Source organism: Protopterus annectens, chromosome 2.part1, assembly GCF_019279795.1.
Source record: "Protopterus annectens isolate FY-2018-M chromosome 2.part1, PAN1.0, whole genome shotgun sequence".
NCBI lineage: Eukaryota > Metazoa > Chordata > Ceratodontiformes > Protopteridae > Protopterus > Protopterus annectens.
The window spans coordinates 408,824,006-408,841,623 of NC_056729.1; the positions used below are offsets into that span (position 1 = coordinate 408,824,006).

General features: G+C 38.4%; 2 protein-coding genes across 3 annotated transcripts in view; one reads left to right on the forward strand and one right to left on the reverse strand.

Moving 5' to 3' along the window:
- NAF1 (nuclear assembly factor 1 ribonucleoprotein) overlaps nt 1-17,618 on the forward strand; it is a 1,472,570-nt gene that overhangs the window by 357,204 nt on the left and 1,097,748 nt on the right. The gene's annotated exons all lie outside the window — the stretch shown is intronic.
- Nucleotides 1-17,618, reverse strand: part of LOC122794083 (LARGE xylosyl- and glucuronyltransferase 2-like) — a gene marked incomplete at its 3' end in the record, with an annotated part of 516,130 nt that overhangs the window by 93,325 nt on the left and 405,187 nt on the right. The window contains 3 exon segments of the mRNA XM_044062221.1: nt 226-338; nt 3,573-3,677; nt 11,900-12,071. Coding sequence (XP_043918156.1) covers nt 226-338; nt 3,573-3,677; nt 11,900-12,071 — 390 coding nt within the window.

Consider the following 17,618-nt stretch of genomic DNA (forward strand, 5'->3'; position numbering starts at 1 on the left):
CATCTTGGCACACATCTCTAACAAAAGTAAAAAAAAAATGAGGAATCTGACTGAGGTTTAAAACCAGAAATACAAGTAAAAGGAGGGTATGCACAAGCAGCTGATTGAAACAGAATAAGATATCACTATTAATATATGCTTGAGAAGACCTTAGCAACTGGTGAAATGGAAAATCATAGCAAACAATTTAAACAGAAGAAAGTCACAAAGTGAAGTCAAATTTACCTGATCTGCTAGGGATGTAGACAGCATACTCATCAACTCCCTCTCTGCAGTCAGTCGCCACATCTGTTCCCAGCCAATCCGTCGTAACCTCTCCAAAAGTAATAGTATCACACCTAAGCAAAACAAAGATACTGTTTAATGCCAGTCTTTGTTATTGTTTCCAGAACATATTTTACAGAACTCAAAGCTTCTGCCTTACTATTAAGTATTTAAGTTAAAAATCAGAGCTACTCTCATGCTACCATTGCCAAACAGCTGTGAATCACTGTCACATCACATTTTTAGTGAGTGTCTCCAGAGAGGGGATCATTTTTCTGAAGTTTGCAAATTTTCCAGAGTCTGTGTGATCTCTGAAGTTGTTATATTAACTAAGGGGGTCCCTTTTTCCCTCAGTATACAATGTGTGGGGGGGCATGCCCCCACCTCACTCAGGGTCACTCATTTAATTCTTTGGGGGCAGCAGTGAATGTCTTCAAAATGGTCTGTTGCTACAGATTGCCTCAATGAGTGTCGCTATTTGTGGCCACTCTAAACTATCAACATTTACACTGCATTTCTCTGATGTTTGAAGGAGACAATAAGCCTGCCTAGTGAAGCTATTTGAGTGCATTTAATACTTCTCTTCATCCCTACTTTACCTCTTTATCCTTTTCTGTGTATTACATGCCCACTTGAATGACTCTATGCATTACTTCTTCAACACCTACTCTGTCGTCTATAGGCATAATATCCTCACTCTATATCTGGCATAAATGTTGTGATAGTGTCCTCAAATTTTATACACAGGTTAACTATGTCACTCATCTTTAGGTTATTGAGATGAAATGAGCGACACATGACATTTCAGCTTGCATCTCAGAGGTCAAATTTCTGTAACCCCCATTAGATTTTGGATGCCAGAGTTGGGGTCACTGTTGTGTCACTATAATTTATATTCCTGATACGGCTACTAGATGATACTATGTCTTCCCAGAGATGGACATTGTGTGCATCACGATGGCTTATGTTTCTAAGATGGTTCACTGTTAAATAACAGGGCATCTTATTCAGGACTTGGAGTCAACACTACACTGTTCACATTTTTTTATTTTACCTATTTTTGACCGAGTAAACCCACTGGATAAACTGCCCGTTTTCAGGGGCAACTTGGGAGCACTTTCTGGTTAAATGACTTGTTCAGAGTTATACAGTAGGCAAAAGAAGTAATCAAAGCCTGTACCATGAACACAGGAAGCAGATCATTAACATGTTTCTCTGAACTTTGGTCCTCTGCACTAAAGGACAGACACACACTTAGAAGGTGCTACACATGTAACTGCTGGGTTATATGTGTGAAGTTACATTGATTAATACAGTACATTTTCCAGTTAATGTGAGCAAACATAAAATAAAGAGAGACAAATCTGAAATACATTGGTCATATTCTAGAATCTGACACAGATAAAATATGAAAAGGTCAAAGCAAGAAGACAATCAGCCATTCATTATTGAGGTTCCTGGAATGATGCAGTACCTTTCAAAGTATGTGCATAATACGTCTGTGATAATGATACTTGCATGAAAGCTGTCACAGTGAGATGTAGTCTAAGAATAACAAGAAATTAGTTTTGAAATGCTCAGGAAACTAGTTACACATTCACTAATGTTAAAAAAACTATGATGCAACTAAGCTAGCGGTGTTGGACTATAGCCAGAATGCCACTGGGTTATGATCTTACAAAATGTACACCAGTAGACTATGAGTCAAGAGCATTCAGAGATGTGAACTGTTAGCAAATGTGCAATGATATGAAAAATTTATGAATATGTTTATGGAAAAGAAAATCAGGCAAATATCACCCCAATGTACATGAGTTAAAAAAATCAAATGACAGCTACAGATGTGTTTAAAGGGGTAGTATACACTGAGGGTAATAGAAACAAGCATGATTGTTTCTGAGTACAAAAGCACTCTCTTCAAAAAGTGCCTACAGCAGGGGAAATTCCCATTTCTCTGGGGTGCAAACATACAGATGATTATGTTAAGGGGTGAAGGGGCAAGGCTCTGTATTAAGTATAGAGAGGGCTTTTCCTACCATGTGTTCAATGGACTGTAATTCCACTTCAAAATATTTTTTGAGAACTAGAGCAGAAGTCAGATTCTTGATATTCATGATCACGATGCTGGACAAAGGTTTGTCTCCCAGAGGCTGCCCCATCTCTGGATTAGACTTCCCATACACGTCAAACAGAGCACTTCACTGACCCTCTTGTGGAAATTTGTCCCAGGGGTTCCACCTGTGTCCCCCACTGACGAGGGCGGCAGGTGCTGACTGAGGTTTCTTTTTGGGGATAAACTCTTGGCTAGGCCTGGAAAGGCCTGAGGGCCATTAGCCTAGTAACCTCCTATGATCCTATGACACGGCACTGTCCAGATGCTGTACAAGTGTGTGTGTGTGTGTGTGTGTGTGTGTGTGTATATATATATATATATATATACATATATACATATATACATATATATATATATATATATATATATATATATATATATATGGATTCCTGGCGTATGATAGAAATCTTATTTGACTGAAACGCATTTGACTGAAACCATAAGTCTGAAATTTCAAAAAGACTGAAAAGTCACTTGACTGAAAACCCATAATGCTGAATTTCAACATACTAAATTTTAAACTGGACCATATAAAACTATGCCCCCACACAACCCCTAGCTAAATATACTAACTGCAGGATTACACTACAGTGGGGAAAAGGTCATATATCTTTCACTTACCTTACAGTAGTCTACATGCTGCCACTACTATGCCCTTTTCCCCACTGTAGTGCAATCCTGGAGTTAGCATATATAGTTGGGAGGTGTGGGGGGCACAGCACACCACATTGCGAGGGTGTGCGGGGCATAGCCCCCCACCTAGTCTGGTTTATATGGTCCAGTTTAAAACTTAGTATGTTGAAATTGAGTATTATGGGTTTCAGTCTTATGGGTTTCAGTCAAGTGACTTTTCAGACTTTTGAAATTATTTGAAATTTCAGTCTTATGGTCTCAGTCAAATGAGTTTCAGTCAAATGATAGGGATCTCTCTCTCTATATATATATATATATATATATATATATATATATATATATATATATATATATACACACACACACACACACACACACACACACAGGTTAGGCATGAAAAGGTATCCCCTTGCAGTTACTAGGGTCATACAGAAATAGTCAAAGTAGTATACACAACTGGTGTCCAGTGTTGTGCAACAGAAAACATTTCTCAAACACTGCATCAACCTATTAGCCTGAATCAAGCTATAGAAATCTGCCACAGTATCCTCAGCAGCTTTACCTGTGTTAAATCCACGTCCAAGAGATGGCCATGGTTTATGGTTCTTCCACAAATTTCCCAAGTACCAGTCACTCTGATTTTCTACCAGTCCAATAGCTTGTTTATCTGAAATGGATACAAGGAAAACACTAAATGCTGCTATCCTAAAACAACTTGTTTTTAAGTGTAAGCCATCCATGCCCAAACAGTGCCTTCAGAACCAATTAAAAAAACGGAAATTAATAAAGTCATCTGCATATAGTTGCTCAAATTACAAGCATCTCAGAAGTCCTGGAGTTTGTAACTTTCCCATCATATATATGATTATGTTAAGTAACTCTGGTTGTATTTGCCCTGTTTTGTGAAACCTGTTGACTTGTTAAGCAGGTAAGTGAAGTGATATTTAAGCAATTTTAATCCATGACCTGCTCACAGTCAAAACAGATGCTAGCAGGTGAGGGAGTAAACTTGATAAAGAAATAAATGAAGAGGAGAGGTACATCAAACATATTTTGTGGAGATTATGTTATGCCATTAAGCATGCAATGACATCTCTCTCTCACACACACACACACACACACACACACACACACACACACACACACACACACACACACACACACACATTTAACCATCAGTACTGGAGATGTATTTAGGCTTTGGCTGAAGGTTTGGATACAAGTTGCACCTTCAACATTTATGGTATAGTGGTACCACCTGAACCGATTAGGAACAGTGGAGGGCATTTCTTGAATCTTCACGCTGGATTTAGGGTAGGTAACTGAGACAGTGCCTTTCTCCAGTAGTGAAAGTTATATGGACATGTACCCAATTACCAGTGTACTGTTGATGGAGCACACCATTCCACATATAGTACCTTGAAGACTGGAATCTCACTAGTTAGCATCAAGCCATCTCTTTCCAAGATAATGCAATGGTGTTTTGAGTTAATGACAGGTAAAGCAAGCTTCAGAGTTATTTAAACCAAGTAATAGAACCACAGCCAGAGTTTACAGCATACTATCACAAGATGAGGAGTCCCTGTTCATGCCAAGCAATAAGGACCTCCTTGCCCAGTGCCTACCATACCTCAGGGGGAAAAAATCAGTTTAATGACCACAAGGCTGCTCTCTCTCTCTCTCTTTCTTTTTGATAGTTAGATACTGAATTACTCAACTTATTTGCAGAACTACTAGACAGCCCTTTGCAGATGACAACTTGGATCTCCTGCTTGAGAGCACTGTTCTCAACCAAGTTCTTTACAGATGCCCAGTAGGTACACTTAGGATGTAAGTGCCCCAATACTGGCTCACCATGCAGGGTCAAGGAAGGCACATCAGGACCCATATTCCCCAGTTTTACTTGATATGCCACAGAAAGATAAAGGAAATAAGCATGAGTGTAACATTATAAATCTATAACCACAGATGCAATGGAGGAAGCATAATAAATAGCAACTTCAGAAGATCATCTCAAAGATCAACTGATATGGTGAGAAATCACACAACTGCCATACCTTACTCTGAGGATCCGACTGCAGTAGTAACAGCTAGGAAGAATAACAACATTTCCCAAGGAAGCCAGAAGCCAGACAGGTCAGAAATTGAGAGAAACAAAATTAAAAAAAAGCCAAATCCTAAAGCTCAAACATTTCAAGAAAGTCTGCTTTCTACAGTAGAGATCCAAACAGTAGTGCTTTGAAAAGGTATACAAAGAAGACCAAGTGGCTATCACAGAGATGTCCACAATGGGCAGAATTTTAAAGCAAGCTTTGGTAGCTATGCCTTACCCCAAGCATAGTGACCTTTGAATGTACTGGCCAATGGCTGAACAGCCAAGTGATGATAAAATATAATGTAGTTGGTAATCCACTTGGACAGTAATCATGGCAACTTCCTAGCTCTCCCTAATGGTAGCAAAGGACCCACACAGTTGATTTGTCTTTTGGAACCCATGTAGTGTTCACATAGAAACAAAACTCTTGTTAAATATTCAGGGTAAGATGGACTTTCTCTTTTCCTGGAGCTTATCCAAGAAAAAAAAATCAGTGACATGAAAGGCCTACCTTAGCAACAGCTCTGAAAACAGTTTGGGAGAAACTGCTGGTGAATTAGCTGTAGCCAGCAAGTCTAAACTAGCCCCTAAGTGTAGCCAATGATGGATAAGGACCTATCATTTAATTATAAGATGTGGCTTGTTGTGATAACACATTTGTCCCTAGTGAGAACATGACTGGATAAATTTATACAGCAGCTTGCTACAAATATTTTTGTCTTATGGTTAGTAGTAATGCAGTGTCCCTGAGAAACCTGCTTCTTGTGATACAAACCAAGGGGCTACGACAAAGCAAAACTGACTGCATACTTAGGCTGCATCCCCCACATATGAAAAGGCCACCTGTTGTTGTTGACTTTTGTTGGGCTGATTAAGGAAGGGAAAATTGGGGTGGGACACTGCTCATAATCTACATGGCAGATGATGCCCTTTTTAAATGGCTGGAACTCATTCACAAGTATATAGTAGGCTAACAACCACCAGAGCCTTTATAAGATTATCCATGCAACCCAATCCATTTGTATCCTTGTGCACTTTGGGTGTCTATTAGGAGGGGTATATATTAGTTTGGAGGTAGCCAAGGGCTTTTGTGGTGGGGGTATGTTAGGCAGTATTTTACTTACTATCCATTACAGACATGGTGGCCAGACTGGGGGGGGGGGGTGAATTTACAATTTCCCATCCAATAGTCAAGGTTAGGTTTGAATAGGGTCAGGGATGAATTCTGCTTTCACATGGATGGGGAGCCTATTTCATCAAGTAGGGATCCTTTGAGAGACATACTGGTCTTGCCAGCATGTTCTATTTATGTCCCAGGCAAAGTATAAATCCTTGGACCTGCTGTTTCTAGTCTGTCCCTTGTAAAATTTGTGGTTTTATGGCAAATAGGTTCATAGGCTGGTACTTGGCTATCAGCCCTAGGGCCTATACAAGCCTAGCCATAACAATTCCCTGGCTATTTCTTCCCACATTATTTACTTTCCTGGACCCCTGTCTAGCAGGGCAACTGACGTGATCCCTGGGGTGAATTTCCTTTCTCCCATCCAATCGTCAAGGTTCCTCTTGAAGAGGTCCAAAGAGGCACTCTGCTTGACATGTATGGGCAATCTATTCCAGAAAATCCTTGAGAAATGGCATCACCAAATGGGCAGAACAGGGAAACTAGATGTGGATGAGTGCAACTTACTCTTCTTTCATTTGTTCAGCTACAGTCCAAATTTACAGAAGTGAGCATTTGTATGAAATAAGCTTTGAGTGGAATTTGTGCAAAACAAGTTGAAACTGTCCCTGATTTTGCAGGATATCCATGATTTTGCCTCATTTTGATGTTCTTCATCAGTTTGCAGTTTTCGGGCAAATCACTGAGAACTGCAGTCACTAAATAATGACAAACATTTCAGTTTCAAAGTTCTGTTCCTTCAGAAACCTCATGCCAATATAAAAAATTGTATTTCTAAGTATATAAGAATAATATTTTGTCCATGATTTTGGGCCTTTGTCCGTTATTATTTTTTGGCATTGTCCAACATTGTTGCTCTGTACTTTTTTTTTATCACAGTCCGATAAAGTGTAAACAACAAAGTGGCTATAACTGCTTGCTGGGGTGGGCTCTCTTTGTGGAAAGTAACCTACCATCTTGTCGATTACTCTGTTAACCATCCACAGAACTAATGTGGATCTGTGTGAAATAAGTTGGAATACTTGAGGGCTGTCTACTGTTTATGCGAAACAAAGTTAAAATTACATACGTCTCAACTGTCCCCGAGCTTGTTGAATACTCCTGGTTTTGCCAGATAGTTTCAGTTTGTCCTTCATAAAATTAGTGGTTTTGTGGCAAACTGAAGAAGACTGCAGTTACTAAACAATGGAGTTTCAGACTTCATGGTCTTCAGAAAATTCATGTGTAATGCAAAAACTTTTATTCTAGCATATTCTAGTGAATAACAGCAATATCTAATCTGTCCCAGATTCCAGGCCTTTGCCCAACATTATTTTTGGCTTTGTCTTGATTCTTGCTCTAAGAGATTGATAGATTATTATTTACCGCAATCAGATGAGGTCTATACAGCAAAGTTACTATAATTGCTCGGTGGGTGTGGAAGTTGCTTGTAGATGAAAGTAATTTACCTTTTTGTCATTTGATCAGTTTAAACAACCTGGCTTTGCAGGACTAGTGCACAGTTACATGAAATAAGCTGGCATACTTTGGCTATGTGTTCGTGTGAAATAAATTTAAAATGCATTACTGTATACATTATTTTTACCATAATCAAATATTTATGGTACACACAGTTAAAAATGGGACTATCATTGCAGAGTATGGGGCTTTCTGTAGATGATAACCACACGTTAGTCTGGTTTTACAGGACTAGTTTGTATTTGTCAAGTTGTAATACATTATTATGGTCACTTTTCTATTACAGACAGACACTTGGATGAACACTAGATTAGAATGACAGCATTTTGAATGGTCTTAAATCAGGAAAGGGGAATCTAAATACTAAAAGAACATGTGCATTTATGCATGGTCTCTACTTAAAAAAAAGTGTTGAGGTATGGTCACATGGAATGAATACCACAAACAGCCCAAGGTATACTTAAATCCACCATTGTACATTGAAATTACACTCTCCAATAGTTTAGCCCCCACCTGCTCAGTTATGTCCTGTCATATATGGACTGGTCAATGCAGACCAAATACAGTAGGCCTACAGGAACATGCTTTAACTTTCCAGTTTGTGACCTAAGCAGAGGTGAAGGGAATAGAGTCCCAAGGCTAAGGATCAACTTCAGAATCCACATAAAAGTGTGCCTGGGTGCAAGATATTTACTGTTAGAACTGTGGCAATCCAAAAAAAAAAAAAGTTTTCAGAGAGAGGAGCAACTCATCCAACATTTTTACTGTCATTTACCAGGTGGTTGTGATCGATCTCCCCACTAGTCAAGGTAGAACTTGTTATCTACAAAGAACTAGATGCCAATGAAGAGGAAAATTTTGCAATGAACTCAAGCTTAGGCCACTGTATGGCCTCCTGATCCCTTAACACTTCTCTCTTCTGGGAGTCTGACCTGGAATTGTTTACCCTTCATCACAACCAAACTGCTAGCACTAAGGTACATTTTTAAGCTTTTTTTTTCCAGCTGCACAGACTGGCCGTTTTGGCATTAGCTATAAGTGTATGAATCCTGCTCCTTTCCAAGACAGTAAAGGTAGCTGCAGTGTGGGCCTTGGCTGTTAATCAGGCAACTGCAAGCACACATATTTAAGCTATAGGTTTTTTAAATAACAAAAATAGAAGCCTTCCTAAGAATCAAAATAAATGTGAAATCCAAAGTGCAGGAGTAACAAGGTATGCCTTCAGAACGTGAAACTGGGATGGCATGGTGTACAACCTTAAAGGTCCAAGTGTCATGAGTATGACAGCTATAGAGTTTCAAAAAGCTATGGCAAAACAGAGCTTTCAGGATGGTAATTCAGCATTGCACAGGGCCGCTTGAAATAACTCTTGGTTAATATGATGTAATTTCTCTAACCCATATCTCCCTTACTCATGCCCAGCTACTGTACAAGGCAAAAACAATCTAATATCTCATTTCCTATAACTTCCTCACATCACTTGAGGGTCCAAGTAAATTCCAAGATACTTGTAAGAAGGCACATCTTCTACAGAAGACCACTTGTTCTAATAACATAATGCCATTTCATCTAGCTGCATTTTTATATCCTAAATGAGCAGCTGATGACTGTATGGCCTCATAATGTACTTGGAAGATTCAGACCTACAGTCTTCTTTTAACATCTCACATACACAGCTCTATGTGATGATTATAAACAAGACAACCAGATGGTATGAGATGAGGGTGATGTGAAAGAAATGGGGAATGATGCAGTAAAAGTAAGTAAAACCCACACACAAGTCAAGAAGAGAGGATGCCAGAAAACCCCATAGCAGTGAAGTCTCTACATCTGTACATGCTATTTTTTCATTAGACACAGAATAAGATATTCCATTACTAAAATACACTTCAAATACTGCAAAGAAAAACAAACAAACAAAAAAAAAACAGTAATTCAGGTACCTCAGTGGTGTGGTGGTTACTGATTCTGCTTCACAGCACCTGCTTCTCAGCTAAGGTGTCATTCATGTGGCATCTGCATGAATTTTTGTTAGGTGCACCAGTTTCTTCCCCAGATCTCAAAGACATACCATATATGTAAACTGGTAATTCTAGGCACCCAGGAAATGTAGTCAGCCACTGATAAACCAAATTCACAACTTTATTCAGCCAAAAAAAATAAAATAAAACAAACGCTCTCTATAAACACTATGTTTTCATTACAACCTTCATCAGATGTGGACTACTTCTGTCAAGGACCCTTACATACCATTCATTTACATCTGAATTACCAATTAAGTTAAATAAACAATCAAATATTTAAAAAGACATACTAAAAAGACATTATAAAAGTGCTATACATTTGCTATATAAATAAATATGATCTAAATAAAATATCATACAATTTTTTTATCAAAACTAATGAAACTGGTTTAAGAGATAATTGAAATAAATATATTTCTATTAACTATAAAAATGCATATGAAATAATGCTTTAGTCTTGCATTTGATCTCCCTCTAGTGGCTTTACTTGTTATATCAACCATTTGAACACAGAGCATATAAATACCTTCACAACTAAGAAATGTATAAAAACTTTTGTTAAAATATTCCATATAACATGCTTAAAATGGTTTGGAGACATAAAATGTAACAACATTTTTTAAAAAATGTGACAATTTAAAAAAATAAAAATAAAATGCATTAATGTGATAAAACAATATACAATAACCCTAAACATTGTTTATAGTTTAGCGGATTTTATTTTTAATAAGGGAACTGTAGAAATATTTTCGTTTAACCCTGGTGGAATGTTTGCTTGCAAATTGACCTGCCACTAAAGTTCCTTGTATTTGATTCTTTCTTCCCATAATCCCCCTCGTATATTTTTCTTCATACTTTCTAACACAAAAAATAGTGAGTTTTTTTACATTCCTGTTGATGCTTAAACAATGCATTAGTCTCCCTTTTTGTTTGTATATCATAGCAGTGTTCATAGATCCTGCTCTTTAATTTTCGTTCAGTATTTCGAACATAAAATGACTAACATACTTGACATACTGCTGGATATACAAAGCCACTTGAGTCACAGTTGTAATATTCTTTTCCATTCAACCAGATATTTCTACTCTCTAAACAGCTTTTCTTTATTCACTATATAACTGCATTGTGTGCAATGTCCACATTTGTGTGTGCCTACCGTCTTCCTATTCATTTTTCTTTTTCAAAACCGTTTTCCATCACGTTCTTTAAGTTATGTGAATTCTTATAAATAATCTTTAACTTATTTTTATGTATTCTATCCAAGTCTGTAAAACCAATAAACTTTTCCAATTCCAACTCTATAATTTTTCTTGCCATGTTAGCACTTGCATTGTATTCTAAAACTAGTGCTTTTTCATAATTTTCCTCATCTGTAGCCTGGATAGAACATACTTCTTCCACATCCAACCCTAGAATTGGTTTAAATCTACCTGGTCTCTAAATGGTAATTTAGATGTAAATGAATGGTATATAAGGGTCCTTGACAGAAGTAGTCCACATCTGATGAAGGTTGTAATGAAAACGTACTGTTCATAGAGAGCGTTTAAGTTTTATTTTTTTGGCTGAATAAAGTTTTGAATTTGGTTTATCAGTGGCTGACTATGTTTCCTGGGCGCCTTGGATTACTTAGTGAATTATCTGGTACCTTTGGTGTTTGTTTTCCAAACTGGTAATTCTCCTGTAATAAGGTGTGTGTGCAGGGTTTTCATGTCCTTTGGATTGATTTCTCTGCTTTCTGTACAGTGAGTTCCAGGATGGGGTTTACTCCCCTGTGACCTTGAAATGGATAAATGGGGTAAATAGCACAAATGAATGAGTAAATGAGGCACTGTAAAGTAGAATAAGCACAAGGTATTCAAAAATAGAAACCAGATTTTTAACTGAAAAACAAAGTGGAATTCCGCATTCCCAGATGATGTATCACTGCTAATTTAGAACCAACTGGTGGCATTGCAGGTTAACAAAAATCCATTGTCTTTTAGTAAGAATATTTTACTAATCAAATATATGGTTTCACAATGCAAACACATACTGCTGTTTCCTAAGAACAGTTTTAAAAAAAGGTCCACAGTTTAACTGTTTTCAAACAGAAAAAAGGTCAACTTCTGTCACTAAAAACTGATGTCCATTACCTGAAAACTTCTGGAAGACAGCCCAGAGTTCAGCAATATCAGTGGCAAAGGTAATGTCGGTGTCCAGAACAATGACCTTGGAAAGGTCAGAGGGCAGCGCTTTGGTCAACGTAAGTTTCATCAGTCCATAAATCCCTGAGTAATGCTTGTTTGGAATCCATGCCACCTCTGACTGAAAAACATGAAACAAAGAACAGTATCAACACTGAGCTTTAATAAACATGCACACATGCTTAGAGATAGAAAGCAATAGTTTAGCTCCACACAACTGTCTGCACTACAGGAAAAAGAAACTTCTTGCCATGAAATGAAAGCCATGAATGTTTACATCATAAAATAATATATTATTCTCTATGGGCAGCTCTCAATACCAGCAATCTATTTCAATCTGCGAAATGTGATCTTCAAGCCACAATTATGATCATGACTCTCACATTTTATCCACTTGTCACAATGTGTCTATGGCCATGTATTTGATGAACAGAGGTAGAACACTGAGTGATAAATCTACTCCGCTTACATGAACAGCTATCCTACATATCACTGAAAGGTGCAGACCATCTACTATCTGGTTGACCTTAATTTAATATGGTGCTTCTAATTATTTCATAAAGTAGTATAGAGATAATCAAGTCAGTGCAGTGGTCTTTATGCCCACTTGCTCAGCAGGGAATATGCCATGGCGGAACACCACCATCTAGGCAAGATAACCACTGCAGGGGCAGAGTACTTACCTGTGAGGATGAGAAAAGTGATTATACAATAAGGACTGCTAGCAGGAAAGGGGGAAGATTAAACATTTGTTGCACAACACTCAACTCCCAGAGGGTAGTGACTTTACAGTCTGAAAAAGTAATACTGAGGGATGGCTATGCACTTTATGAGCCAGTCTGCACAAGTAGAAAAAGGTATGTAAATACTGACTCACTGTATCTTTTTTTAAAAGAAATTTATTGTAACACAATAAAACATATCAAATGAAAAGTATCTGTTTGAAGAGAATAATTTACACACAGACAATGCACATCTGAATACAACCCAAGACATTCTACTTTAGAACCAGTACAAATGAGAAGGTTTAAACTCTATTCAGTCATACTACTCATCCTCTTAGCACCAAAAATTTGGACAAAACCAAACTATTGGGAGGACAAAGGCCAAAAATAAGGACAAATTTTTAAATGCTACTCTTACAAACTTAGAAAGTTGGTGCAACAACAGGATTTGTATTATCATGCATTTTCTGAAAGATATGAAGTCTGTAACTCAAATGTATGTCATTATTTAGGAACTTCAACCCTTGGTGATTTGATAGAATACTATAAATTTTATGTGGAACAGACCAGAAATATGAGAGAAAAAATCTGGACATTCTGAGAAAATATGGACAGTTATGAGGTATGCATCAAGTCAGAAACAAACCTACTTTAAGATGGTCTCCTTGCTACCAATAACAACCACTTCCCACCATCATCATCTTTCGGCTGTTCCCGTTAAGGGTCGCCACAGCAGATCATCTGTTTCCATTTCTTCCTGTCCTCTGCATCTTGCACTGTCACACCAACCACCTGCATGTCCTCTCTCACCACATCCATAAACCTTATCTTAGGCCTTCCTCTTTTCCTGTTACCTGGTAGCTTCATCCTTAGCATCTTTTTCCCAATATACTCAGCATCCCTCTTCAGCACATGTCCAAACCAATGTAATCGTGCCTCTTTGGCTTTGTCTCCAAACCTTCCAACCTGGGCTGACCCTCTAATATACTTATTCCTAATCCTGTCCACCCTCGTCACACCCAGTGCAAATCTTAACATCTTTAATTCTGCCACATCCAGCTCAAACTCCTGCCTTTTTGTCAATGCCACTGTCTCCAACCCATATAACATAGCTGGTCTCACTATCCTCTTGTAGACCTTCCCTTTCACTCTTACAGGTACTAGTCTGTCACAAATCACTCCTGACACTCTTCTCCACCAACTCCATCCTGCCTGTACTCTCTTCTTCACCTCTCTTCCACACTCACCGTTACTCTGAACTATTGACCCCAAGAATTTAAACTCATCCACCTTCGCCACCTCTACTCCTTGCATCATCACCATTCCTCTATCCTCACTCTCATTCACACATATATATTTTGTCTTAGTCCTGCTAACCTTCATTCCTCTTCTCTCTAGAGCATATCTCCATCTCTCCAGGGTCTCCTCCACCTGTTCCCTACTCTCACTACAGATCACAATGTCAACTGCAAACATCAAAGTCCACGGGGACTCCTGTCTGATCTCGTCTGTCAACCTGTCCATCACCATTGCAAATAAGAAAGGGCTCAGAGCTCATTCTTGATGTAACCCCACCTCCAACTTAAACGCATCTGTCACTCCCACCGCAGACCTCACTGCTGTCACATTACCCTCGTACATATCCTGTACCACTCTTATATACTTTTCTGACACTCCTGACTTCCTCATACAATACCACAACTCCTCTCTAGGCACCCTGTCATATGCTTTCTCTAAGTCTAGAAAAACACAATGCAACTCCTTCCGACATTCTCTGTACTTCTCCATCAACACTCTCATAGCAAAGATCGCATCTGTAGTGCTCTTTCCTGGCAGGAAACCATACTGCTGATCACTAATCATCACGTCCCTTCTTAACCTTGCTTCCACTACTCTTTCCCATAACGTCATGCTGTGGCTGATCAATTTTATCCCTCTGCAGTTACTACAGCTCTGCACATCACCCTTATTCTTAAAAATCGGTACCAAAATGCTTTTTCCTCCATTCCCCAGGCATCCTCTCACTTTCCAAGATTTCCTTAAATAATCTGGTTAAAAGCTCCACTGCCATTTCATCTAAACACCTCCATGCTTCCACAGGTAAGTCATCTGGGCCAACAGCCTTTCCATTCTTCATTCTCTTCATGGCTATCCTTACTTCCTCCTTACTATTCCATTGTACTTCATGATTTACTATCCCTACATCATCCAACCTTCTCTCCCTCTCATTCTCTTCATTCATCAACCCCTCAAAGTACTTTTTCCATCTCCTCAACACACTCTCCTCGTTTGTGAGTATGTTTCCCTCATTATCCTTTATCACCTTTACCTGCTGCACATCTTTCCTAGCTCGGTCCCTCCTTAGTGTCCAACCTTTCATACAACTCTTCATATGCCTTATCCTTAGCCTTTGCCACCTCTCTCTTTGCCATGCACCTCATCTCCTTATACTCCTGTCTACTTTTTTCATCTCTCTCTGACAATCACACTTCTTCTTTGCCAACCTCTTTCTCTGTACACTCTCCTGTACTTCCTCATTCCACCACCATGTCTGCTTGTCATCCTTCCTCTGTCCAGATGTGATACCAAGCAATAACAACCACTTCCCACCACCCATCCCAAATAGTGACTAGCCCAATTCAAAAAGATTCTTGTCTTAACTCCCTGCACTTCACATAGTGTGCAAAATCCATGGAAGAACATATTATATGATCCTAGATACTCTTTCCTGCCTGGCAAAAGTATTTTCTGCAAGACAAATGTCTTATTACTCCTCTAAATTGCATCATTATTGGCAAAATGACCGTATGCCACCTTTGGTAACAGTGTTTTTTGCAATAAACAGTTATCCCCAGATACACTTTCATATTTTGCCTAGCCTCTTTTCTGCCATTCTCTTACATATAAGAAAAAAACACTATAAGCTCAACCCACCCCATCCCCCACCCATGACATGGCTAACGTGGTCTGCAAATCAGCATTAAAAAAAAAAAAGACACATGATGACAGCTCAAAAAATTTACACCCGATGGCATTTCTTCATCTTCATCACATCACCAGCATGCCAGAAAGACTGCAGCATGCATTCTCATTACTGCCATCAAGCTACATCACTGTGTCTCCATTGACAGGAAATAAGAGGTACAAAAGGAGGCAGTTTAGGCTAGGTGGGACTGGAATGTTCTGATGCAGTCCTGCCTATTGAACACCACTCCATACTACTACTAAAGCCATTTGTACAGAGAGCAAGGTTGTCAGAATGATGATCCCTGCTTCTGAAGGTGAAGATTAGGCAGATGGATATCACAGTGGTGCAGAGTGCATGATAATGCACTGTTTGACCGAGATAAGGATATGATATCCAGAAATTATGGCAAACTGAAAGGGTTGCTTCTATGAATGAAGCAGAAATAATGATTGTTGGAAGGAAAAAAATTCTTCCATTCTTGTGACTGACATATCAGTGTATTTCTTTTTCAAAATTCAACAGGGTCCACCAATACTTAACACGCTAAAGTAAACCTATGTGGCTTGGTTATGCATGACATAGGACTGCAATTTCCAAAGATGTTTTGTACTGCTGGATCAAAGGATCTGGTCTTTGCAAGCGCAAACTAAAAGCCCTACCATTTGTCTATTACTGATGCATGGAGATGCTACCAGGATATACGTTTCTCATGACATACTGATAGCAGACTACAAAAAGATGCTCAGAGGTACTTTGGGAAGTTGTGATATATGTGTTCACTGTTGTATTAGAGGGGATATCAGCATATGACAAAATTGTCTACAGAGAAGTGACAACTGGTGATGTGAACCAAGATATTCCATCAGGATACTGGAAGGGGTAAGTAAATACTCAGTAGTCTGACAATTCGTTTTTGAATTGCAGCTCTCTCTGAAATAATTTAAACAGGTTGGGTGAGAAAGAGCAAATTCCTGATTCTGCTTGAGCTGTTTGCTCACAGTCAAGTGTATGCTACATCTGAAGTTTATGACCCATCACAAAGAGGACAGAGAAAGGGCAAAGTGCTGTCACCATCTTGCCCATTAACATTCAACATGCTTGCACTTTTGCAATCAACATGTTCACTCTGATGCTATCAAAAAGCTGGCATTCAGTCCTGATTGCATCAGATCACAATATAGTAAATGATATGGTAAGGCCACCTTTTCCAACACAAATTAAATGTTTCAATAAGCAGCATTTTTACCACAGGTAAGTGAAAGAGACAAACTCCCCCAAAGGTGGTATGGTCTAATTCAGAATAGCGGTTTCAAAAAGTTGACCTCCCTATCCTTTAATAGGAGGAGCTTCCTCAGCTACAGCTTACTTTTTTTCCAGAAATGTTTTTCTCTGGATAAAATTTTATCAGATTGATGACAATTAAAAAAGATGGTAGAAGTGCTGTAGCTGTTAATATCAATGAAGAAAAAAAAAGGATTTTTGGATAATAATCATTCCCTAACTTGGTAGTAATATAGCATATGAAATAGAAGTGGAAAAAGGCAATAGGATGCTGGGTGCTCAGTATATGGAATGGATACTTGCACTGCTGATATCCTCGTACTGTAGAAAATACTGGAAAGACTGTATAGTCCAGCGATGGCGAACCTACCTTACCAAAGAAACTGAATGAACAAAAACACAAGAAATATGTGACCCTGCACTTATTTATTAAAACTCAGCAACAAAAAAATCATTAATTGGTGTTAAGCAAATCAAATACAATGTGTTGACATTTTTTTAGTTCAATTCAAAATTACTATTAAAAGTAGGTTAATTTTTTGTGCACTATTTTAAGCCCAATTATCAGTGTTTGCATATCGTTTTCCCTTTGTAAGTCACAGATTTTACTTTTACTTTTATAAAGCATAGCAGTACACATGATTGGACTGTAAATTTTAAATAAATTAATATATAAAAAATTGCTTCTCTTTTG